The sequence below is a fragment of the Heloderma suspectum genome, chromosome 1 (assembly GCF_057233095.1).
Source record: "Heloderma suspectum isolate Gila_16-S chromosome 1, 16-S_ref, whole genome shotgun sequence".
Lineage (NCBI taxonomy): Eukaryota > Metazoa > Chordata > Lepidosauria > Squamata > Helodermatidae > Heloderma > Heloderma suspectum.
Window position 1 is genome coordinate 78,409,660 of NC_139458.1, and position 26,597 is coordinate 78,436,256.

General features: G+C 40.7%; 1 protein-coding gene across 30 annotated transcripts in view; it reads right to left on the reverse strand.

Moving 5' to 3' along the window:
* Positions 1–26,597, reverse strand: part of RAD51B (RAD51 paralog B) — a 575,587-nt gene that overhangs the window by 530,033 nt on the left and 18,957 nt on the right. For all 30 annotated transcript variants that reach the window (XR_014789909.1, XR_014789878.1, XR_014789868.1 and 27 more), the window contains exons 5-7: positions 25,663–25,799; positions 21,944–22,063; positions 19,733–19,916 (exon numbers count right to left, since the gene is read on the reverse strand). Coding sequence is in view for 24 of the 30 variants with exons in the window: in XM_084848233.1 (XP_084704359.1) it covers positions 19,733–19,916; positions 21,944–22,063; positions 25,663–25,799 (441 nt within the window). In the remaining 6 variants the exon portion in view is untranslated. The remainder of the gene's footprint in view (positions 1–19,732; positions 19,917–21,943; positions 22,064–25,662; positions 25,800–26,597) is intronic.

Consider the following 26,597-nt stretch of genomic DNA (forward strand, 5'->3'; position numbering starts at 1 on the left):
GCCACTCTTCCGGCTGGAATTCCTGGCATTCCACAAAAAAGCCACTCTTGGGGGTTGGGAGAACATACACTGAAATGTTTTAGGTATACATACAGAGATCTTTGGATTTTTCTCCAGCTATGTTATCCTCTATGCGTTATTTAAAAGCCTGGGCTTGTCTCAGCAATCTGTTTTCATTTGTTTGGGAAATAACATAGTAGCTGAATGTTCCTTAGCTTGTCAAGCTGAGTCATGGCTAGGTGAAAAGATAAAATGCTTATCGCATTACTATTCCAGTTAACTAGACACATAGCAAAAAAACAGGATAGTTAAGGAGTCCACTACTGGCAGGGAAACATCACCAAAAGGAGTTAGAATGGCAGACGGAAAGAACATTCCTAAACCATGACAAGTGTTCTGATATTCATAAAGAGGGTAAAAAGGTATAAATATATAACAAAATTGAGCATTATTAAAAACCACTTTTTTAGGAGCAAAGAAAGGAATAAGCAACAGAGGATAAAAGAAGGCTCAACAATCCAGACCAGTCACCACTAGAGCAGTGCAGAAAATAAACCACCCATCATATTTGATAGCCATATACAGCTTTGAAAAGTGCCCAGGTATGAATATATATGTAAAAGGGCATAGCACTCCATGATAAAACTTTAGAAAAAAATCATTATTTTGTTCACACACACACACAGTCAATTCTCAGAAATAATTCATGGTGAGCAGAGCTGGATGTAAGAAAAGCTGGCATACATCAAAGTGGATTACTTACCAAAATTGTTCTACAATTTTGAGAAATTAGTATTACAGAAAGTGTAACTACTGTTAAGCAAGACAGCCAGAAAGACCAGGAAATGAAGCAAGAAATAAATATCAGAGTAACTGATTGGAAGAATAGATTAGGAAAACAAAGCAAACATTTGGCAGCATTTAAAACAGAAATAAACAGATAAATTGCACCAGTGTATTTATGATTCCAATGGATCATGTCTTACATTTTTAGAGAACAATGGAGCATAAAATCAGGGACCAGAGAATAGTGGTTTGTGGTTTTTTTGGAGGGGGGATCTAAATCATGCTTATCTTATCAAAAGCAAAAGTTTTCCAACTCCTTTACTGATGAAATATTGCCTATTCAAAAACTGTACTTCAGAGCTTAGCAGCTTTAAATCTCTTTTCCATCTGCATAATCAGGAATAAAGCGCCATCTACTGTGTCTGCACTTCAGGTTCAATATCAGCGCCAAGAAAAAGGTACAGCTATATCTGGGTACAGGGAGTAGAAGTAATATGTAGTTTTATGACAGCAACTCCCAGCTCACTAAATCTTCAAGATTGGTTTCAAGATTTCAGCCTTCATACTAATTGAATAAATAGACCGTGCAGTTTCAATCATTCAGAACAAAAGCCATACAGCCAAGCAACTTAAAACTGTCAACAGAGTTGCTGGTACACTTTACATGTTACTTCCTAGTGTTTGTTTTCTCTTGCTATAGTTATCTACTCATGTGAGCAACACAATGTGTGAGAAGGGAACTTGCAGATTTCAGCTGAAGCAACTTCCATAAACTGTTGGATACCATCTGGAGCTTCAGAACAGAAGTTGCTGCAGTTGAAATAATGAATTCCTAACTCACCCAAGTAGATAATATCAGGGGAGGGATGGGGGAATAAGTGGCAAAAAGTAATACATGAATCAGCCAGGTATTAGTGGTATAAAATTATATTCTCCAGTTCTGTCACCTACTTTTTTGGTTCTGAAACTTATTTTTCTCCAGCTTATATGAAATTCCTAATCAGCACTTGAAAAATACACCTCTTTTCTCACAAGTCACAATACCAAGGTAGAATTGGAGGGTTGTGAATGGAGAGAAAGCTTTGACATTTTTTAGAAAGTTTGCAACAGCAAATCTAACTGCAGCTCTTCTTATACTTACCTGTCATAAACATATGTCATGAAACTGCCATAAGAAAGTCTTAATGTTGAAATGGGCCCATGTATAAAATATACACACTCTGCTCTATGACAACACATCATACATAGTGGATATAACTTACTGTTCAGAGTGGGCAGAATTATGTATGTTCTTATGATGATTATGATGTACCTGCAACCACTCTCAGTAGTAGGACAAAGCCACCCTATGTGAAAAGGCTGTTTGGACAGGCATGCAGCTGGGCTAAGATAGTACTGCCTGCTGATTAACTCCCCACCCCACCACTCATAGGTGATGGGGGTAGTATTAGGGGGAAACTCAAATACCACCATATGGGCAATTCTTGATCATTTTCAGTGGTGACTGCACTACCAAGAAATGCTCTTGAATCCAAGTTTAAATTCCAAATAAATTTTGTTACTGGTCACTTTCACAACAATGTTGTTGCCCAATATGATAGGTCTACTTTAATCTTAGACACTTTGAGACAAAGCTTTTATTATGCAATTCCCGGCCTCAAACACAAATATTTACAGGGGGTCCAGACAATGATGTCTTCCATTTGTAACCTTCTTGCATTTCGCCAGTGCATCTTCCATTTTTTTTATTACCACAAAAAATCCATTAAGAAGGGAGAGACAAAATAGCTGCCTAATGCCTTTTGATTGGTAGCACTAGGACCTACCTGTCTGGAATCCCTTAGTCTTGACTAACAATCAATCTGCCTTGATTATTAATTAGGCAGTGATAAGTAATAATTAAATTTCATGAAAGTAGCACATATTTTGCATCAGAAAAATCAAGTTTTTAGTCATTTGTATTTATGTCAAAGATGGAAACATATGCCCTCTTAGTTAGTACTGATACCATGTCACTGTGAAAGAAGTGAAGAATTCCCCACAATGCTTCTAGAGCATTTGTGTTAAAATCTATTTATTGTGCTTCTATTCATCTGCAGATAGATGCAGATATGTGGGAAGCAAAGAAAATAAAAGTTGGAACGAACAGGTATAAGCGTCCCTCTGCAAATATAGCTACCCCACTTTTTTTTACAGTATGTCTAAAATCAAACAGAAAAGCCCTCTCCCTTCAGAATGAATACCTTTGATACGGTTAGCAATTGAAAGGGCAATCCAATCAATCCTCTATAAAATAAAGAGATAAAGAATCCTCTGGCCACCCCAGCCTCCTTTTCTCCCTCTCCACAGAGCCTCAGGTAGACAGGTGAAGTCGCTGTCTAATGAAAATGCAGGGCAAGAGGAGCACAGAGGCGACAATCACCTCTGCACTCCTTCCACCCTGCATAAAATCCCCGTTAGCCTCTGAGTTCAGAGGATGATGGGCATCTCCACAGGACTGTGCCCTTAATTACTTAACTACCCACAATTAGAAGTTAGGTTAATTGTTTAACCCACAATTAACCTATATAGTATATGGGTTTGGACGTCACGTGGCAACCCCCAATAGGAGGAAGAATATTAAAAAAGCTGCAGAATGCACTCAGCATGCACTACGGCACATTGTGGGTTAATTAATTAACCCACAATATGCTGCTTTTAGGTGCGAACAGTTCCATGGACCTGGTTCACATGTAATGACTACCCATGGTTTAATTAACCCATCAGTTGTTGCCTTACCCAGAGTTAACCCACAATTTGGCTGCCAGACGATCAAGCAAACCACTGCTTGTTTGGTCAAATTCTGGATTGTTCGGTTCCCATTTCTTTCACCCGCTCCCTCCCTGTATCCCAAAGGCTTTTGTGGCATTGCAGTACTGGCATGTAGAGTGGCTGGTATTTTTACCACCACTCTTGCTTTCCACCTCTGTAGCCTGGAGAAACAACCCACAAACAACCCACAGTTCTGGGTTCGCACATAACACAACCCATAGTTTAAACTACCCAGAGCTCACAACCCAACAACAAACTATGGGTTATCTTCATGGTTTGTTCACAGATAACAACCAATAGTTAACCCATAGTTAAACCACAATTCAACAACCCATAGTATGTCTTGTTACATGCAAACCATGTCATTTTCTTAGTAGTGTCACAGAAGAACCATAACCTCTAAAAGAAATGGCAGAATGGAAGCTATATAACTACTACAGATTATTCTTCATATTCATTTCTGTTCAACCCTATAACTGGTAATCCAGTAACTGGTAGATTCCAGTTACCCAGGCTGCCCAGGCTTCCAAAATAAAGACTACACTCCATACTGCAAGCACTTAATGCAGAGATTAAAGTGCCACAAATATTCTACAGATGATAAACAAACACCACATAACTTGATAAGAAAATAGAAAAGGGATCTTGGATCTGAAAGTTGCAATTTGGGCAAAGCAGTTTGGTATCACATCAAATAACCTGAAAAGAAAAAAGGTAAAGGTAAAGGTGTCCCCAACCAGTCGTGTCCGACTCTAGGGTGCGGTGCTCATCCCCGTTTCTAAGCCGAAGAGCCAGCGCTGTCCGAAGACGCTTCCGTGGTCATGTGGCCGGCATGACTGTACACCGAGGTGCACGGAACGCTGTTACCTTTCCCGCCGAGGCGGTACCTATTTATCTACTTGCAATTTCTTGCTTTCGAACTGCTAGGTTGGCAGGAGCTGGGACTGAAGACGGGAGCTCACTCCGTCACGCAGCACTCGGGTCTCGAACTGCTGACCTGCCGACCTTCCAGTCTGCAGTTCAGCGTCTTAACCACTAAGCCACCGCGGCCCCAATAGCCACCGCGGCCCCAACCTGAAAAGAAGTGGGGTTTAATTTCCATGGACAGTTCTGTTGCCAAGAGATATCACTCACAGATTTCAAAATTCAACTGTTTTAACATTGTACAAATGCCACTTAAAAAACTTTTTAAAATACTATTTATTGCAGATCAAAACAACATTCAGCTACCCTGAGAGTCAAATTCTTCATGTACATCACAAGTAGAAGTATACAACTTTATTTGATCAATCACATTTGATTTACAAGACAAACACCATCCTGCATCACAAGTAGTACAGATTCACAGTATGCCATCTGTATAGTATGTTTTGTTTTCTGCCCAAATTGCAAAATCTATAACAATAAAAGAGGATGTATGTTTGTCGGTCTGTCCTCACAACCATATCACCAAGATTGTGAAACCTAGACATCTGAAACTTGGCATGCATAATAAGGGGACTTAGGGATGTGCACCTCCAGGTTATTTTGTTTTTATAAAGCATTAATTAATTTGAATTAATTTAAATGTATCAGTGTGGTTGAGAACTGCAACATCATCTTCAGCCAGTAGGGGTAGACTTCCTTAATGAGCATACCGACTTGAGTATTTTAACAAAGGAAGAAATGGCCGCTGGAAATACTCTCCCTTATATAGTTTCGAGGACAATGAATAGGATGAGGGTGGGGGTACCAAGGTGTAAGACAAATTTATTTAAGTGGGGGTTGCTGGTTGACGACAATACATTATGTGAGTGTGGAGAAACCCAAGACCCAGTGCATCTGATGGTGTGTCAATTACTGCTGGAGTCTTGTATTGTTGATGATCTACAGCAAGTTAATGACAAAGCTGCGGTGGTGGCTACATTTTGGCAGAGCAAAGTTTGATCTGGACACGAAATAAATAAAAAAAAACTGCATAGTTTTGCAGGCCATACAGTTTGAAGCCAGGGAAGATTAGTAGGCTGAGAGGCAGAGTTATATGTCTGGCCCCTCCTCCTTGCTGTAGAATAGCCACCCTGCAGGGGAAAGGACAGACCCCTCCCTTAAGGGGCTATACGGGTGCTCTGGGCAGGGGCCATGCCTAGGTGTGCCAGTGGACGTGGGTTCCCTCAGATGAGGCAGGCACAATGTGTCCAGCTACATTTATTAGCTGCTCTTCAGCCAAGGCTCTCAGAGCTTACAAAGTAAATCTTCAAAATTCAGTTCAATCCAACAACAAATTTAACAGTCAAAAGCCTGGACAATTTTTTTAATCATCTGATGCTGAAAATAAAATTTAAAAGGCAGCAAGCAGTCCTCTCTAGGAAGGGGGTTCCACTAACAGAATGCCACAACTGAACTCACCACTGATCACTACCCAGTTTACCTCCAATAGTGGGGGGTCATGCAGCAGGGCCTCCAAGGTCAATCTTCATGGCCATGCAGGTTCATGTGGGAGAAAGCAGACCGCAGACCTTCATGTACTGGGCCCCAAGCTGTTTAGGGCTTTATAGGCTAAAACCAACACAACTGTGCTCAGAAATGGACTTGTAGCCACTGTAGCTGTTTGAAGGTGGGCATAATATGCTCCATATGACTTGTCCCAGTTAAACAATTGTGCTGCTTTATTTTGCACTAACTCCAAAGGTTTTCCAAACAATCTTCAATGGCAGCCATCATATAAAGCACACTGCAATAGTTTAAAATGTTACCAATGCATGGGTGACAGTAGCCAGGCTGTCTTTACCCAGTCAGGTGGCGTACCCACCTGGAGTACCCACCACAGCTGGAGCATGATGGTATGAGTCACATAAGTTACTTGAGCTTCCATAAATAAGTCCAAATTTAATAGCACTCCAAGGCTTTATTAATTAATTAAGACTGATCTTTCAGGAGGAGTACAGAACAAGCAGAACACCATCTCCCAGTCCAAATGAACCACTAACTCATATCTGGACTTAGCTTCAACTTACTGGCCCCTATCCAATCCATTACCACTTCAGGACAGCAATTCAGTACTTACACAGCTCCACAGGAATTTGATGGGGGGGGGGGGCGGAAAGAGCTGCTGTTATCAGTATACTGCTGACACCTCACTTCCAAACTCCAGATGACCTCACTCACTGACTTCATGTAGATGTTAAATAGCAGAGGAGACAAAACAGAACCCTGCCTTAAACCAGAGAGCACTTGCTATGGGGCAGAGCAACAGTTTCTCTGCAGCACATTCTGGAACCAACAATGGCTATCTACTTACCACAGTGAAGTACCACCATTTCCCAGACACACAGTCCAGAAGGATGCCATGGTTGGTAGTACTGAAGGCTGCAGAGATGTCCAGGAAAAACCCAACAGGATTGTAACTCCTTGTCCCCAGGAAAAATGTCATCCATTAGGATGACTTTCTGCAAAACATGGCCCCTCCAAGAGATTCCTGTAGGGATGGACGAAAGTCACTTACCTTTCTGCGGATTATGTTGATGGTGGGGAGGGAGGCGTTCCGTCCCTCCCCCTGGAATCCTCGACAGGGGGGGAGGCGATCCGTTCCTCCCCCCCGGAATCCTCCATGGCCGGCTATGCTCCGTGGCAGCTCCGCAGAGCAGCCAGCCAGGCCCAGCCAGGCCAGAGCCGTCCGCAGCCGAATTTCTGGCTCCGGAGGGCTCTGGGGGGGGGGGGGACCATGTACGCAAATGGTGGCATAAATGGCCACCGCCATTTGCGTTCCTTATTTTTGGCCATCTTAATCTATGTAAATATTTACGTAGACTATGACAGCGAAAATAAAGGGGAACGCAAATAGCGTAGCGGGTGCTATCTGCGTCCCTTTTTGATTCGCCGTTTTAGCGTAAGTAAATATTTACGTAGGCTAAAACGGCAAATCAAAAAGGGACGCAAATAGCGCCCGCTACGCTATTTGCGTTCCCCTTTATTTTCGCCGTCATACTCTACGTAAATATTTACGTAGACTAAGACGGCCAAAAATAAGGAACGCACGGCCGCCGCCATTTGCGTACACAGTTTTTGGTTTGTTTTTTTTAAACCCAGCCATGATAGGCTACATAAATCTTTATGTAGCCTATCACGTCGTGGGGGGTTTTTTTTTTTTTTTTTTTTACAAGACTGCACATGGCGGCGGCGGCGGCCAGTCGGAAGACCAGCTGCTGCAGCTGCCGCCGCCACAGCCAGAGCCTCCGCCGCCCGGAAGATCCACCCCAGATAAGTCTCGTCCCAGGGGGATCCGCGGGGGGGGGGCGGAGGCCGTTCCGCCACAGACTTCGGGGGGCCGAATGCACTGGCATTCAGCCTCACTGAGATCCGTGGCGGAATTCTCTGCCATCCCTGGATTCCTGACTTGTGTGGCGGATAACTTCCTCCTACAGAAAGCAGAGGAAGGAACTAGAGGATTGTCTATCCTTGACTTGATCCTAACCAACAGAGATGACTTAATGGGTAAAGTAGCAGTTACAGGAACTCTGGGGGAAAGCGACCATGTTATACTTGAGTTCTTGGTTCTAAGGGAAGGAAATGCTGAGTGTAGTCAAATGTGTACCATGGATTTTAGGAAAGCTGATTTTAATAAACTCAGAACAATGACAAGTAAGGTCCCATGGCAAGCGACTCTAATGAGAACAGGAGTCCAAGATGGGTGGGAGTTTTTTAAAAAGGAAATTCTCAAGGCACAATTACAAACAATTCCAACAAGAAAAAGCAGTGGAAAACAACAGAAGAAGCCAATGTGGCTTCACAAAAAGCTTAGAGATGACCTGAAAACAAAAAGGGACACATATAGGAAGTGGAAAGAAGGTCACACAACAAAGGAAGAGTACAGGCAGGTAGCACAGAATTGCAGGGATGGCGTCAGGAAGGCTAAAGCTGAGAACGAGCTGAGGTTAGCGAGGGATGCTAAAAGCAACAAAAAAGCTTTCTCCAGCTACGTACATAGTAAAAGACAGAGGAAAGAAATGGTGGTTCAGCTATTAAATAAGGATTGCAAAATGATAACAGATAACAAAGAAAATGCAGAAGTGCTCAATTCCTACTTTGGCTCAGTCTTCTTCCAAAAGAGGGTCTATGACCCCGCCCTGGCAAAGGCAAAGTACAGGTTGAAGGAGCAAGATTGCAACTTGAGATCGATAGGCATATGGTCAAGGAACACCTAATTACTTTGAATGAGTTCAAATCCCCAGGGACAGATGAACTGCACCCTAGAGTAATAAAGGAACTGGCAGAACTCTCAGAACCACTGTCTATTATCTTTGAGAATTCATGGAGGACGAGTAAAGTGCCAGATGACTGGAGGAGGGCTAATGTTGTCCCTATCTTCAAAAAGGGTAAAAAGGAGGAACCGGGGAACTACAGACCAGTCAGTCTGACATCAATCCCTGGGAAAATTCTGGAGCAGATGATAAAGCAATCCTTCTGTAAGCACCTTGAAAACACTGTCAAGAACAAATCCTGCTAGATGAAGCTGATCTCATTTTTTGATCAGGTAACCTCCCTTGTGGACTGTGGGAATACTGTGGACATAATATATCCCGACTTCAGCAAAGCTTTCGGCAAAGTGCCCCATGATAACCTGATGAGCAAACTAGCTCAAAGTGGGCTAGATGAAACAACCATCAGGTGGATCCACAGTTTGCTACAGAATCGGCCTCAAAGAGTGCTTATCAATGGGATCTTCTCAAATTGGGGAGAGGTAACGAGTGGGGTACCGCAGGGCTCAGTCCTGGGCCCAGTGCTCTTCAACATTTTTATTAATGACTTGGAAGAGGAGGTGCAGGGAATGCTGATCAAATTTGCAGATGACACAAAATTGGGCGGGATAGCTAATACTTTGGAAGGCAGAAACAAAATTCAAAGTGATCTTGATAGAATGGAACACTGGGCAGAAAATAACAGAATGGAATTTAATAGGGATAAATGCCAAGTTCTGCACCTAGGAAAAAGAAACCAAATGCACAGTTACAAGATGAGGGATACGTGGCTCAACAACACTACAAGCAAGAAGGATCTTGGAAACGTTGTCAATCACAAGCTGAATATGAGCCAACAATGTGATGTGGCTGCAAAAAAGGCAAATGCTCTTTTGGGATGCATTAATAGGAGCATAGCTTCCAAATCACATGAAGTACTAGTTTCCCTCTACTCAGCACTGGTTAGGCCTCATCTGGAGTACTGTGTCCAGTTCTGGGCACCGCACTTTAAGAAGGATGCAGACAAGCTGGAGAGGGTTCAGAGGAGGGCAACAAAGATGATCAGGAGACTGGAAACAAAGCCCTATGAAGAGAGACTGAAGGAACTGAGCATGTTTAGCCTTGAGAAGAGAAAACTGAGGGGAGATATGATAGCGCTCTTCAAGTACTTGAAAGGTTGTCACAGAGAGGAAGGCCAGGATCTCTTCTCAATCATCCCAGAATACAGGACACAGAATAATGGGCTCAAGTGACAGGAAACCAGATTCCGGCTGAACATCAGGAAAAATTTCCTGACTGTTAGAGCAATACATCAATGGAACCAATTACCTAGGGAGGTAATGGGCTCTCCCACACTGGTGGCGTTCAAGATGAGGCTGGACAGGCATTTGTCAGGGATGCTCTGACTTGGATTCCTGCACTGAGCAGGAGGCTGGACTCGATGGTCTTGCAGGCCTCTTCTAACCCTACTATTCTGTGATTCTATGATCAAATCTGTTTCTGTATCCAATCCCAGCTGAAATCAATTTGACATGGATCTAGATAATTTGTATCATGCAAGAATGACTGCAGTTCCCCACTCAAGCACTGTACCCAAGTAGGGTATACTGGTGACCAGTTGACAATTCTCTGAATCTAACATGGCTTTCTTCAGGAGTGGACACAAAGCCACCTCTTTAAGTTGCTGTGTGTGGACAATCAGTGTGGTGGAGTGGTTAGAGCTGGATGGTTGGATGGACTCGGGAGATCCGGGTTCAAAAAGGTGATGAAGCTCACTGGGTGACTTTAGGCCAATCACTGACTCTCAGCCTAACCTATGTCACAGAGTTGTTGTGGAGATAATATGGAGAGGAGGAGGACTATGTAAGGCGCCCTGGGTGCCCTGAAAGAGGAAAAAAGGCAGGATATAAATGTAATAATGATAAATAAAGTAAGTGTGGCTGATACTACTCCCTCACTGAGGTAAGGCATTTATAATCCCAAGGACCCAATCAATTAACCCACCACAAGCTATTGCAAGCTAAGATGGGAAAGGGGGAGCTCCTCCAAGCACCTTGAACATGTCCTTGGGCCTCAATAACTGAAATTCACCCAACAAAACCTGACACATCAATAGGCACTGCAGTGGTGTCTAAGCCTCTACATAGATGAGTAATTTTATCTTTAAAGCCCTTACCAAATAGATCACCACAGGCCCTGAGGCATCTCGCACATCATTTTGATGGCCCTGATGGAGAAGGCCCCAGGTCACCCTGAAGAGCTCCACTGCACTTAAGGATGCAATGGTTACATACAAGTACTGCTTATTTGCTGTCATCACTATCAGAGAGTAGATTTGAAGAAGACTCTTACTTGTGTCCACTTGTGTTCACTTTGAGTTATACAAAATGACTATTCTTGTAGTAGAATTCTGGACAGTTCCAATAACATTAAGCATCCCTTTGTAAGGCTTTCTATTTATTGACTTGGACTTAGTTGCATGATAAACATGCACCACCTAGTGGCTGTTTCTGCATGTATAAAAAAACCTATTTCAATTTTAAAAAAAACACACACATCTCAATCTAAGTATACTGGGGAGAATTAACTTGCTCTTATAAAAAGAGTTTTCAGAAACTGAGACAAACTGGAAGCACAGAATGTTTCAGTAAACAATATCTGTATAAAATCCAGGTATTAAATGTCTGCAGACCCTCCTCTCGCATTTCATCTTGGGACCCTGAACATGCAAACACTGTGACATCACCATCATCAGTTTCCCCCGCCCCCTATCTCCCCCCACTATCTGCTTTTTGTAACATCTTTCTTGATGATCGGGAGACATTGAAAACTTCACATTTTTGTGATCTTTTGGTTGCCCTAAAACTATTTCCCTAATACATTTTTGGAATAAAAAATATGGTAGTTTGCTATCAAATGAGTGAAACATACATTAAAGCTTGCCTTTACATTGTTGCATTTGTGAGCATTTTCATCTGGTCCTAATTAGATTGCAGACTAGGTGAGGTTTCCTTCAGTAAACCCTCCCCATCTTATTTTTCTTCTACCCAAACTATTAACAATAGTCTCAAGTAAGACAAACCTACACATAGTAACGAAGGAAAACCACACCAGCAGTTTTATTAGAGTTTTTAAAAACAGACTTTCTGAAGTTATGTCTAAAATGACAATTTATGGCCTCGTTTTCATATGTGGAACTTGTAAAAACTTTATTTTTAGTGAATTTAAGACACAATAGTTTTCCTGTAATATATAATTCATATTATAACCAACACACAGCCTGTCTTCTCAAAAAATATTCCCCTCCCCATATAAACCTCTCTAGGTTAAGCTGAGGACATGTACCGAGGAATATAATTGCTTTGGGTAAAGATAAACTATCAGCATAAGATTCCAATGTATGTCCTGTTAATGCACATATTCAAATAGCAAATTATGCTTGATCACAGATAGCTTACTTTTTCCTTTTTTCCATTTTACACCATACAAAAAGAACAGGCAGTGTACTGTAAAATTACAATGCATCAGTAACAGATAAGTATGAATGGGTTAAAAGCAATCAATATAACATGTAAAGATATATTCAAACTGTGATGGCCAAGACAGTGAGCAACTAGATATTCAGAATATTTTAAATTATATAATTCTAAAGGAATCTTTTGTTGCCCTGGATAGGTTTGTACTTGAAAAGTTTGCATTTTTCTCTTAAAGAATACACCAGATCTTAACCACTACTTGAAAGAAGGGGAGCTGACTTAGGCTGTAGTCATATACCCCAGGGATGCACAACTTCAGCTGGTCCAAAACAGGGCCATAGGACTGTTAAAGGGGACTGGCCAACGTGATCATATTATGCCAGTACTTTTCTATCTGCACTGGCTGCCAGTTCATTTTCAGGCCCAATTCAAAGTGCTGGTATTAACATTCAAAGCCCTAAACAGTGTGGGGCCAGATTATCTGAAGGATTGTCTCCTCCCATAATTATTTCTTTATTTCTTTATTTTTAAAATTTCTTGGTCGCCTTTCAGAGCAGAAGCCCTCCCAAGGCGGCTCACAACAATAAAATACATGAAACAGTGAAAATATTAAAAGCAATAAAAACATAAACACAATAAAATAGCGATAAAAGCAACAATAAAAGTTGACAATAAAACCAGCAACAACAGCAAAAACAGCAACAGCAGCAATAATATGTACCTGCCTGGACCTAAGATCATCTTCTGCTGTCCTTCTCTGGGAGCCCCTCCCAAAGGAAATGAGGTGGGTGGCTAGCAGGAAGAGGGCCTTTTCTGCTGTGGCACGTCAGTTGTGGAATGAGCTTCCCAGAGAGGCTCACCTCTTTCCAACACCAGGTGAAGACGTTTTTATTTTCCCAAGCATTTTAGTCTTTTAGCTCTGTTGTTTTAAATCTGCTATTGTATTTTAAATATCTGCATTGCTGCTAGGTTTTATTGTGCTTTGTACTTTTATATTGTACTTTTAAGCCCTTAAATTTTGTATTGTACTTTATGAAGCATTTGTGGGTTTAATTGTTGTGAACCACCAAGACAGCTTCAGCTTCCTGTAATAAACAAACAAACTTTCTCAATCCTGAGAACCACACTGCGTGTCTGCTGGGATGCCGGAGGCCAAACATGTGTGCGCATGCGTGCACACACACACGTTCACTCTTCAAGGGTCACTGTTTTGGGATCGCTGGAGGTGGGGGATGCTATAGCCCCCTCTCCACCCCAATGACCCTGACCCAATTGCTGCTTCATGGTCACTCAGGGAGGAAAGAGCCTCCTCCCCCACCCCCAACCAGAGACCCTGAGCCGATATCAGCCCCTGACCGCTATTAACAACAGTAAAGCAGAGATCTGGGCTACAGGTTGTACACCCTTGCTATACACACTTATCTGGGAGTAAAACCCATTGAATACAATGGGACTTCTGCATAGACATGTATATAACTGCACTGTTATTCTATTTTTAGGCTATAATCATCTTAGCAGCCACTAAAATTATAACATTAATTGTCTAGGAAGTCAGATCTGATCATTACAAGGTTCAGCAGCAAAGGTTAGTCTTCTAGTTCCAAAGTAAAACAGGTGATATCTCTGATACTTTATTTAGAATATTTATACTCTGCTTTACAAAAGGCAATTTCCTAACAGAATATAAATCATTGTAAAAACATTATAAAATCCCAATACCAAGTCAATAAAAACAGCCTAGAACAATAGGATGACTACAAAACCATAGACCAGATGTAAGTCATTAGCAGCAGGAAAGATTAAAAAATCATTTGAAGTACAAGCAAATAAAATTGTTTTAACCTGATGGCATTGGGGACCAAAGCCTCAGAACCAAGAAACAGTCAAGCCACACGTAGACATGTGTGCTTTGAAGGCCACAATTGCTCCAAGCAGATGACAGCCTTTCCTTTACATGCTGTCCACCTTGTCTGGCACCAGATTTATATGCAGAACTTCTACCAATTACACTTTACTTCTTTTTTTCTAGTTGACTACTACTAGAGGCATTGAAAACATTTTGTATGAAAGATAGTAACTCTATTTTGGCAGCTACTTGTGGGCAGACCCTCACATTACAGGAGACTGAGCTGCTGATGAAAACAGCACCCCTGTGTTGAGTTCCCCTCCCATGCGTAGTAACACCCAATGCCATGACCTCATAGTACTGCATGTTTCCCAAACCTCAACAGCAGCAACCAATGAGGTTGAGTGGAGGCAATGAAACACGTAACATGATGTCATGACACAGGCTTAGTAATAGCTAACCATCACAGCAGAGAAGGGAAAAAACATGGTCCGGGGATGCCATTTTTGGTAGTAGTAGCAATCCCACGTTCCCTGTATCATCTAATTCCACCAAGAGTTGCCTTAGTGTCTTATGAACCTCACCATCCAAAGTGCAAATCAGTTTTATCCTCTTTCTTATGCCTATTCCCAAGATCTCATAATCATAAGAAACAGTCACAAAGAGCAAAACTTCTACTATCTTTGTCATTCTTTAGTCTACCAAAATGTTCCCTGTGTACACCCTATGATTTACAAGAACATACATCCAGTGGTAGCAGCATGAAGCAGCAGCTCTGACAGAATTCTTAAATTATTTTGTTAGGGCAGGGGCAGTTCTTCTAAGGCAATTTCCCTTGGGTTTACAAAGCACCTGAACAGTGCAGAATATCTATATCTACATGGGACATTTAAAAAAAAAACCCAAACAGTCCTAACACTGTAGATCTGTGTTCTAGGCAGGCAATTTTGTATTTCTGTAAGCAGGTATTAGTCAGTTACTAGAACTTGCTACAAGTTTGTCATTTTTCAGTTGAAATGTTTGATTTTTAAAAGAAGTTATATTCAGCTATCACTAGAATAGGTATTTCAGATAGGTCACAGAGCAATTTCTTAGCAATTAAGATTACACAATCAAGATTCCCCACTCATGTCCTTTACTAAAAAGGCCAACTGTATCAGAGGACAGAGGACCCAGTACTATTTCTGCCACAAAATGAACAGTGAGAAACCTGAAAACAAAAACAGACGCCATCTTTTTCAACACTGTATTACTTTAAAACCACTTCCCTTTCTACACTTTTCTGTGACACTGAAACAGAAAATACCACACTAGCCTTTTTATTCCTTTTTCTGAACAGTATTAAAATTTTATGAGCATGACTATTCCAGAAGGAACACCATGTCAGACCATAAACTCCAGGAATGCATATTCTTGTGACACTCCAAAGCACATAGATGGCAGCAGCATTGAAATGACTTATAAAACACATTTACAATGTAGTAGTTTTCAAAGTAAAAGTTGTGTTGCAAGAAAATAAATTTTAAAAAGACTCTTAAGAGAAAAATGTACATGATGAATTTCTATTATTCAGATAGGTTGGAGGGCCTTCCGCACTGCCTGAGGGACAGAAGACAGGGATAAAAGTCACCTCCTGAGGAAGAGGAGAAAACCATCTCTGAATGAGTATGATGGGAGCTAATCTAAATCTATATGGCAATTTGCTACAACTTATTAGAGAACATAGAGATAAATAATGCCAAAAAGACAATCTGTTACATTCAGCATCTCATGAGCAGACTTCCATTTGCACAATGGAACTTCCCTTTGTTTGTTTGTTTGTTTGTTTGTATTAAATTTCTTAATCGCCCCTCTGGCCGGTCACCCAGCCACTCTGGGCAATGTACAATAATACAAACAGTTTAAAAACAATAAAATTACACATTAAAACATCATTTTCTAAGATTTCCCTAGCCCACTCCAAATGCCTGCCTGAACAACCAAGTTTTCAACACGTGGTGGAATCTTATTAAAGAGAGGGCATGGCGGAGTTCCCTAGGGAGGGAGTTCCACAAAGTGGGGGCCACCACAGAGAAGACCCTCTCCCTTGTCCTCACCAGCCTAGCTGTCCTGGCTGATGGGACAGAGAGAAGGCCATCCGAGGCTGATCTTGCTGAGTGGCCTGTCTGGTGTTGCTGGTGAAGCCCCATTGAGCACACGCTCATCTGGGAGGCCAAAGGCTCAAAGAAGTTCCAAAACATTCCAAAACATTCCACAGAGATATGTCTGTACAAAGAAGCAGTGCAGATTATTTTCTTGCCAGCTAACACTGATTTTGATCATAAATGTTTTAACCAAAATTGTACATCTTAGTGTTACTGATTGCTATAGTATGTTGGTTTGGTTTTAATCTTAGTAGGTAGCTGTTTTTAAAAGCCCTCCATCACTTTTGTGGACGCTTTAAAATCAAAGTATCTCTTGGGCCAAAGGTGAATAAATCAATCTTCAATACACAGGAAAACGTAAGGCAGATTTCCAAGACTCTCAATAGAAGGGTATGTTAATAACGTAATCTGTTTAATTTTTAAAACACACACACACACACACACACATATTGCCTGCATTTCCAATTACATGTTCAAGGTAGTATACACAGCCATTCTAAATGGGATATAGATACACCAAGTACAACAACTCAAAATAACTACATGAAATACTCTGAGGTTCTATGAATTTAACAGTAATAGTTCAAGCTCCTTATAAATAATCTGTCCATGGTATATATAGGGTTAAAGTATCAAAAGGATGCATTAATAAAACAAGCACCAGTGCTGCTTTTCCACTCATTCAGCATCTCTGGAAAACATTAAAAGCTTCATGGATCTTAGCTTTCTGTCTCCATGTTCTTAAGCAAGGCCAAAGGGCATGGTCTCTGGGCTGCTCCCCATAGCTCAAATTTACAATTTTAATCAACTGAAATGTAATAACTAAAAGACAGAGATATTAACATCTTCCAAAACAAATTGTATAACCTTCCACTTTGCCAAGGAATTGCATCATATTTGCTCTAAATGTGAACAGAAGTGCCATTAAAGTCAAAGTTTTTCAGAAACAATTTTCCTGGCTCCTTTTTAAATATATACTTAAGCATGCATCATAGGGTGCAATGGTCTGGGCCACTACATTTGCACACAATTTTATAGGCATGGATTAGGAATGTTTTAGTTTTTCAAGACATCTGTCAAGATTTATATTAGATTGAAGAAATAAAATAAGCCCAGCTCCTGCCGAGTTTCAGAGGTCCTTTCTTCCCTTACTCAAAATGTATGATTGACTGAGGTGACAGCTACAAGAACCAGAGAAGTCACAGACAGAAGAGTCCATAGGTGGAACAGGCCTACCCAACACGCGCGTATTCCTTATAACGTGTGCTTCCTACACTTGTTGAATATTTAAAGTTAGACCACACTGATCTCTCTTGGCAGTCATTCTGTTTTAAAATTGTTATTTTTGGACACAAGGGAAAATGTTTTTGAGACATTATTTCTTTTAACACAGATTTACTTAACTTTGCTCAAAAAGAACCTATGATTTTGTATTATTATGATAATTTATTCCATGGATACCCTGCTTGTCCTCTTAAGGAACTCAGAGCAGTTGAGTTCCTAAGGTGGGTCTCCTCTCCTGACAGCTTACAGAGCCAAACCTGCTTAACATCAGCATTAGAACTCTTCATGTGTTCTAAGACCATTTTCTGGGCCTCTTGAAGGCACACATGGAAAAAAGACACACTCTCTACATGGCAAATTTTGAAATAAGGCATATCTTTAACTGAGCAAATCAAACACATTAAAAAATACCAAGATTGCCGGGAAATTTCATACACCTCTCCTAAGTTCTCTGAACACATCTCCCCTCACTACCCCCCACAATATCAACATTGTCAGATGCAATATTGTCATTTTCTAGTTTAGTTTTTTTTAAACCTGATCTTGATGCTATGTTTCTACAATGAACAAATGAAGCAGGAATTCATCTCTAACTACCTCCAAACACAACAATTACATCACTGTGCTCTCTCATCACTGAGTAGAATGTTTTGAAAGCTTGCCTTCTGCCTGATCATGTGAATTCAGATAATCCACAGAAGCCCTCCTGTCTGTTCCAAAGCTATGTTTGGTTGGAACAAGGGAGAGTTTTTTCTGCTGCTGCACAAAACTTTGACATTCCCACCTAGGGAGATCCATCTTGTCCTCTCATTGTTGGCCTTCCATTGCAGTGTCAAGACCTTTCTGTTAAGAAAACTTTTGGCCTTTAAATGCTGAATTGTATAACGTGGCTTTATTTTATTTGTATGGCTTTCCAAAGATCTCTTATTATATTTTTATCACTACTGTTTTTAATTGTTTTATCTGCTAGCTTATTTTTCTTTCTGGTTTTTCAAAATTGTTTTTTATTATTCTTATGTAGCCATCATGAACTGTACAAGGCAAAATGTGACATCAATATTTTAAATAAGAAGTAAATAATTAATAAGTACATCATGTCTAGAACTACAAAACACATGAAAAGCAACAAGATCTGAACACACTACTTCTCATTAACTGTTGTACGAAATTACAACAAGGAGGATGCAAATGTAGGTAGTGTACACCTACTGCTACACTACCTATCGTTAAAAAGTAAGTTAAATCTAACAAAATGCCCATGATTGTGAAACTTCCTTCCTTAGTCTATGGTAATATACAGCCACAGTCCAATTTTGCCAAGGGCAAAACGTATCACCTCTTAGCACTGTGAAAATCCACCACACAGATAATTTCAATCCCAGGGGAACACACTGGAGACTATTCAGTGAAATACCTGATGAAAAAACATGCTACAGCATCCTAATGATGCAAATCCATGCAGAAGAGATAAGAAACCCACCAGGTCAGTAATGGGATTGTAATAGCAGTAGTCTTGTCACCCATGTTAGCATATGGGCTCGTCATGAGGCTAGCTGTAGCTGTGCCAAAGTGCAGTAACCGCTAATTTGCCTTAGTATAACCCATCAACTTATTTCTGGCAGCAAATCTAATTCATGCAGAACGTATCATTAACAGAACACTCAAAAGGAGACAGTTAAAGGAATGAGAGCAAAAGATGCCAGTGCCCTGATTAACTAAACTTAAATGCCCTCAAAGTTGGCAAAGGGTAGCACTAATTGTTCATGTTGCAACCAAAGAACCAGAACTGCAATTTGCTTTATTCTGCATCAGGAAGGTCACCCCCCAACCAATCTTCTTGTCAACTGAAAGGAAGAACTTATTCTCCTCCAGCAGAGGTGCATACCAAGTGGCTTCTCTCCCTTCCCTTCCATAAGCCCTATAGCTCTCAACTACAGTGGTCAGGCTGCAGTAGAAACCCTTGCTCTGAAGGCTGTAAACTATCACTTCTCTGCCAATAAGTAAGGTGTTTTTCTTTTATTACAAATGCACAGCACTCCGTATCCCAAAGGATATGTAATCTTAAGAAAGTTTCAAGCCCTTCTAATACCTATAATCTTCATCTGTTGTCTCTAGATATAAAACTTTAGGTCAAACATCACACACAAAAAGTAGAAAGGGGGAGAAACTTACTGGTATTGAAAATTCTTCAGCCAAGTATTTCAATATTGATGCCTCTCTACTCAACAAGTTGCTCCTTTCTTGCAGGTTGCCTTGAAGTTTTGTATCAAATTCTTTTCTGACTACAGAAGCAATAGAGTCAATTACTACTAGTTTAACATTCTTAGAAATAATTTCTTCTTCCAAAGATTCAATCCTGAAAAGAAATAAAGTGTTGATTTAGTAGGGATACTATTACTAGGATTAGTGTATCTATGTCAGGTGATAAATTAAGACATACATAGATTTGCTCAGAAACCTTCTCTTTGCCTTAAAACTCTCAGATGAACCCTGCATTCTGGTGAGTTGAGTACCACACATGCGAATGCATGCATGCATGTACGCACATGCTAATGAGACATGTACTCTCACAGGAGGATTTCACATTATTCAGGCAAATGTGGCTTGTGTATGCCCAACAGGTAGCTGCAGCCAATATCAGTTCACCATTATCAGTTCCCCAACGAGAATACTTTAATGATACACGTGTTGCCAAACATACATTTGCTGTTCCCCACTTAACACTTTTAGGTGTGCATTTAAAACATCTTATGCGAGACAGTTTGTAGATGCATGACATATATATGTTATTACAGGAAAGCTGTAGCAGGCTCCACACGATGCCCTAGATTCCCTGCTCGACCACTACCATTGGATTTGCAGCCAGCAACTCATGTGTATGGTGCAGCCGCTGCAAGGCACCAAAGAGGCATGCAGGGAGCTCACAGGGTGCCTGCATCCCGCATGAAACCAGGCTTTGGATACAACGGGTGCTTCAGTAGGAGGCAAAGCTCTATCTGGGTATACAAGACAACATAGCTCTCTCTGGGAAATGAGGCAAAACATGGTTCAGGTTGAAGAGAGTGGGAGATTCTGGCCCTGGAAATGATAAGCAGCATAAAAAAAATCAATCTGCAATTCTATTAGTAATAATAATATTCAAATAATATTTTGAAAGCGTCTTATATGTAAAGTAGCCCTTTACTTTCACTTAAAGGAATCTAGGATAGTTTCTCTACAGGGGCCCTATGTTAAGATCACAAAACGGCCTCCATGGAACATGTGCCGCTACCAAGATATCAACAGTTTACTGTACACTAGTAGTTTCTAAACCATAAAAACACAGGAGCCCATTGGCTATAAGCAGCTTTTGCCATGCAATTTTCCACAGAAAATTTTCCACAGGATGGATTCCTGACATTTTCACTGTTCATATTTTTGTAAGAGTCTAACTCTCTCTAAAAGGCCCCCAACCATTCAGAAAAGCAGAGAGAGAGAAAATAAAACAAAATAAAGGAGTCTCACCATTATACTTAGGGATATATATTTGAAAACTATAGCTCAATGGTGAGCTCATGCTTTGCATGCTGAAGGTCCCACATTCACGCCTCAGCATCTTTAGTTAAAAGGATCAGGTTGAAGACTTTGGGTAAGAGCTCTACCTGAGACCCTGCAGAGCTACTGCCTGGATAGACAATATTGGGCTAGATGGACCAATGGTCAGATTGATCATAAAGTAGCTTTATATGTTTGGCATGAAGGCAATGGCTCTGGTGTTCAGAATGTGATCCTTTCATGCCTGGAACACCTACTTTTCACCTTTCTCATAGTCACTGGGCATGTTCCATTACATTACCACCCACACCGAACTTCCATTGCTAAAAATTATTGTGTTGAGAATGTAACATACACTTCACTCAAAACCAGCAAATCATCACAAGTCTTGAGGATTTGCATACCATATTTTGGATATAGAATACTGATTCCTTAGAATAGAGACAAGACAGCTCTGGCTGTGAGACAAACATGATGTTCCATAAAGCTCTCAGCAACTCCTAGGAAGAAAGAGCACTGAACATCAAGACAAATGTCAAGTTACTACAGAAACCTACAAAAATGTTACCCTAACCAATAAAAGCCTTGATGTTGCTATGCTTTCTGTACATATAGCACAACGTAACAACTTAAGATGATAGTAAAACCTAAATATTCCTGAAGGTACAAAAATACTTGTATTTTTTTAAAAGTCCAAATATGTTTAAGGCAGTAGCCCTTCTTCAAGGGAAAAAACACCATGGAAAGTAATGTTAAGCTCCAAGATACCTTTCTTTGCAATCTTTGTGTATTCTGTACAGGCTGTTTTACACATCTAATATCTTGCTGCACCCAACAAAGTAGTCTTACCTTTTAAGTACAGTGTCACAGGTGAGTTCCCGATAGAGGTGAATGCTGCTGGGCATTGAAATCAGATTTTCTTCTGTGGCAAAATAATGAGGGAAACGGTGTTGTGCTATCTCAGTAAGCCTGTTGAGAGTCCAAAAATATGCCATTGAGAGAGGATAAGAGTCCAAATTCAGTCATTTCCCCCCCAAACATTCAAATTCATTTTCAGAATTATTGAACATGAAAGAAAAAACACAAAATAGAATACATCTATTACAGGGTTGCCCAAACTAAGGCCTGTGAAGCCAGCAGGAGTCCACACACTTTACCCTGCAGCTGGTCAGCTGGACTTCAGCAGGGGAAACAGTGTTCCAGCACTAGAGATAGGGAATGGAAGAGACTTTCACCTCCACCACCACTACCCCAGCGATCCCTAGAACTCAGCAGGCAGAGAGGGGAGGATGAGATGTGTGTGTAGGGTTGGAAGAGAGTGGTGTGTGTGTGGGCATGCGTGTGGCCGCCGGGACCCCAGTCAACACTAGATGCGGCCCTTGGGGCCAAAAAAGTTACGCCCACCTAGAGATGAGAAGGCTTGGGGGGGGGGTGGAAAAATTCAGAGAAAAAACAGGGTTTTTTTCTGTTTTTTTCCCCAAGAACTATTTTTGCTTTTTTTCCGAAAAACTGGAAAAACTGAACAGCTTTGGATTATGAAATACTTCCTTTTAGAATTTAAGACTAGGTGTTTATATACTGTTATCAAGCCTTTACTCCCCACCAAATGATTTCTAAAAACTATGTAATTAGACTTTTATAGAAGGACTAAAGATGTAAAATGTCTGGAAATAATGAAGCCATGGCGGAAATGTTTTTTAATCCTCTCTGTAAGATTCTCAGGATAGTTATTTCTTTCATTTATTAAAATTATTGATCTAATGTTATCTTTTACCAATAGACATTTTGGGGTGCTCCAAGTCATACTCAGTTTCCCTGCATGTGAACAGAGTCACCATATCATAATATGGAAGAAAAAGTACATTCTTGAAAGTTTGGGTTTTGTTCTAGAAAGTCCTGTGCTTCTGGACTTGTCTTCCTTTGCCTCTAGTTCTTCCTGCTTCTTCAGGCTTCTAGGATGATTCAGATGTTTCAGAAACTACTTGCTGAAGTTCCCTCTGGTCAGACATAAGCTAGGAATCTTTTATACATATAAAATATGTATAACGTTCGCTCATAAAATTAATCATGTTTGGTACTTCAAAAGTATAGTTTATTCAGACGATAATTATAAATTTACTGAGTTCACTTTTTAAAGTTTTCAAATATAATGACAATTTTATGAGCAAACCAAATTATACATAATATAACTTTAAGAACATAAAGACTTCTTTATGTTCCTAAAACAGGCTTCCCCACCTGTTGCCCTACAGATGTTTTGGACTACAGTGGCCAGCATTTCTGGCCATTGGCCATCCTGCCTGAGGCTGATGGAAGCCAAAGTCCAAAACATCTGGAGGGCACCAGGTTGGGGAAGGCTGTCTTAAAGCAAGAAAGTGTGTTTAGATCTGTAAAGAATTCTTTAAAAAGAAGTAATGCTTATTTTCAGTTTTTCCCAACATTTCTGTTTTTTCTGGAAAAAAAACAGGAAAAAAACTTTGTTTTTTCCATGGCTTCAAAATTTCTGGAAATTTTACATCTGTACACACACTGCATCTTCTAAAAATAAATAGAAATGGATGTAGAATATGCACAGCTTGATAGTCTCCTCAGCTATTGTGGCACAAGCATCTTGTGGCACAAGCATCTGATTGAATGCCATGACAACTACAGCAGCATCCTCTGTGAGTAAACACAACACAACCAGACAACTCTGCCCCACTTGCCTCCGAACAGAGGAGGAGAAGTCTTCGCTATAGCTCCTGCAGTGTGCATGTTTCGGGAACTTAGCGCTGCTGCTCTAAGTTACAACCTGATTCCCTTCAATACCTCCCCACCCAAAAAGTCCCTTTTGCAGAACTCAGGGGAAGCAGATCGCTACTCTTGGGAATCAGTACACTGATGGGAGCTTCCTCTTTAGCACAGAAGGCAGGGGTAACTCCAGAGGGGTACCCTGGTACATGGTACTGGGAGTACCAAAGTATATACTTGTTGTCACTGTATTGGAGATAACAAGACTGGGCTCTTGCTTCCTTCTCCATTAGCTAAAGATATACAGAAACTGCGGAAAGAAATATGGGCATCATGAGCAATCAAGTAGGGGTACAGCACCCCTGCTCAAATGCTTGCAAGCAGGATTGAGACAAGGGGAAAGGGTAGATAGAAGTAGCCTGCAATCAAAAAAACACTCTCCTCGATAAGAATGTGTATAGTGTCCATTTCCTACCTGGAATTCTTGGACTAGTCCCAAACCTCAGCCAGAAAAGACACTCCACTGGAGGCCTCTGGGAGTACTTGCCATCACCTCCACCTCCACTGCTGCTTTCCATGCAATCTGAGTCTTGGAGCAGGGGAAAGGGGAGGCAGTGACAGTTGTTTCATGAGCACCTTTGAACCTTTGTGAGCATCCACCCTGAACACCTGCAAAGCTGTCCAGCTTTTGCAAGCATTTGACTGGAATGTTCACAAAGGCTCAACCTCTTTCAAGGTGAGCACCAGAACCCTTCTTCATCCTTAAAAGGAAGCCCAACTGGAAGAAACATAAAATAAAAATCTTAGAAAAAAAACTCAGTGGTGATTGCCGAAGGATTTTTTTGCCCTCAATTAAATTGGCTGCACCTATTGCAAGCACAGAGAAATAAATATAATGTATTCCTCCGTTTGACAAACACACTCACATATGATTCCACAGACTTGCATTCATAAAGTATTTTGAGTGAGATTGTTAGTCCTCACTGAACAATTTTTAAGTGGCACTATGCTTATAAAGTAGTGACTGATATATATGTGATGATAACAAGAAGAGGCAGTGGAGAAGGGGGACTAAAATACCCTGGTTGCAGTCCAACTTCATTAAAACCATTAGAGGGTATACTGTTGAACTGGATCATACATCTTGTTATATTCCATGTGATCTCTGAAGAAAGAGATCACATTTAAATGACTGAATGTGTAACTAAGCCCACAATCAACCTCTTCTATCAAGTGTTTCTTAATTATTTCAAATGCAAAACAAGAGAAATTGGGAATATAATATGGAAGCATCAGTAGACATACAGCAGCAGTGATGCCACATTATTATTTCAGAAGACTGAAAATGAGAACATTTTAGACACCTCTGAAGCTTTCACCATCAACTTCAACAGGATCAGGACTGAAGTTGTGGGTGGCATTTCACAAATGGCCATACTGTACCAAAATTTCTCTCTTACAGCAATGGCATGGACAGCCAAACTCCAGAAAAACGTAGGCATATCTGCGCTCCAACATCTGGCATTTTTTGTGCCTGACCAGAGCAGCCACCACCAGGTGCCTCAGGCGTACAAGCGGTTGTACCTTCTCCCACCATCCACAGCAGCACTGAAGGGTGTTGCACTGCCTATGGACCATGTATAATCTGCACTCTGGGTGTTTGGGGCTTGTGAATGCTGGAGAGCGGGTGGAAGGAGTCAGGGGTTTTGTACTGAGTCCTCATTTCTTCTCAACAAGGACATTGTGGCACCTAATTAAGTAACCTTAGACTGTAGACATATGTCATGAGAAGTGCCACATAAAGCTGAAAATACTAATTTTTTTTTTACAAATCTTACCTTTCAGCACTGAATGCAGATTCTGTATCAATATATATAACAGCCCCATCCAATCCTCCCATGCTCGTGGGCAAAGTAGCTAGCAAGCTCATCATAATACAAAACTGAGTTTTGCCACAACCTGAAGGGCCAGTTATCTAATAAAAGAAACACACATTTGAAACAGTGTCATATTCATTCTACAGAAACAAAACCTCTGCTGTTGTTTTTAATTGTAGTCTACAGACTGCCATTCATTTGTGACATCATGTAACTTACAATAGTGCACAGCCCATCTCAAATTGATGAGAATGACAAATTGGTGCTGACCTTAAAGGTACAACTTCTAATTCTTTAACTTGCTCTAGAGGAAAAACTAACAATCTTGTACAGGACAACAAAATTAAACATTCATTTTGGGAGAGGTTTATCCTGCCTTGCCAATGTACCAGCGCCCCTATACTTTGGTAGAGTATTAAAGCATATTTACAAGGGTGCCTATGTTTCCACCCCCTCAGGAAATACAAAACGCTGAGTAAATTAAATGTTGTTGCCCAGTTCATAACTATTTGTATTAAGGATACATATTTGCATTTAAAATAAGTGTACTGAATTTGAAGGATAGAATCTCTCCAGACACTGCCCCTTGATACAATCAATGGTGCAGTTAGTTCTACACCCACTGAGATATGCATTTAAAAGTGTAACTCCTCTAATATTTTTAGTCCAGTTCTGAAAGAATTAATGACATGTGTGCAATAATTTTTATATAAAGGTAGGCTGAAAAGTACATTGGTGTTAGTATATTCTATCAGGGGTCCCCAATGAGGTGCCCGTGGGTACCATGTCTAGAAAGGGAGAGAAAGACTACTCTAACATTCTCCAAGGTTTTTCTTTAAAAAAGATATTTTTGAAGGGGTTAGGGAGTGGAGAGCTTAATGGGATGTCATTGGAGG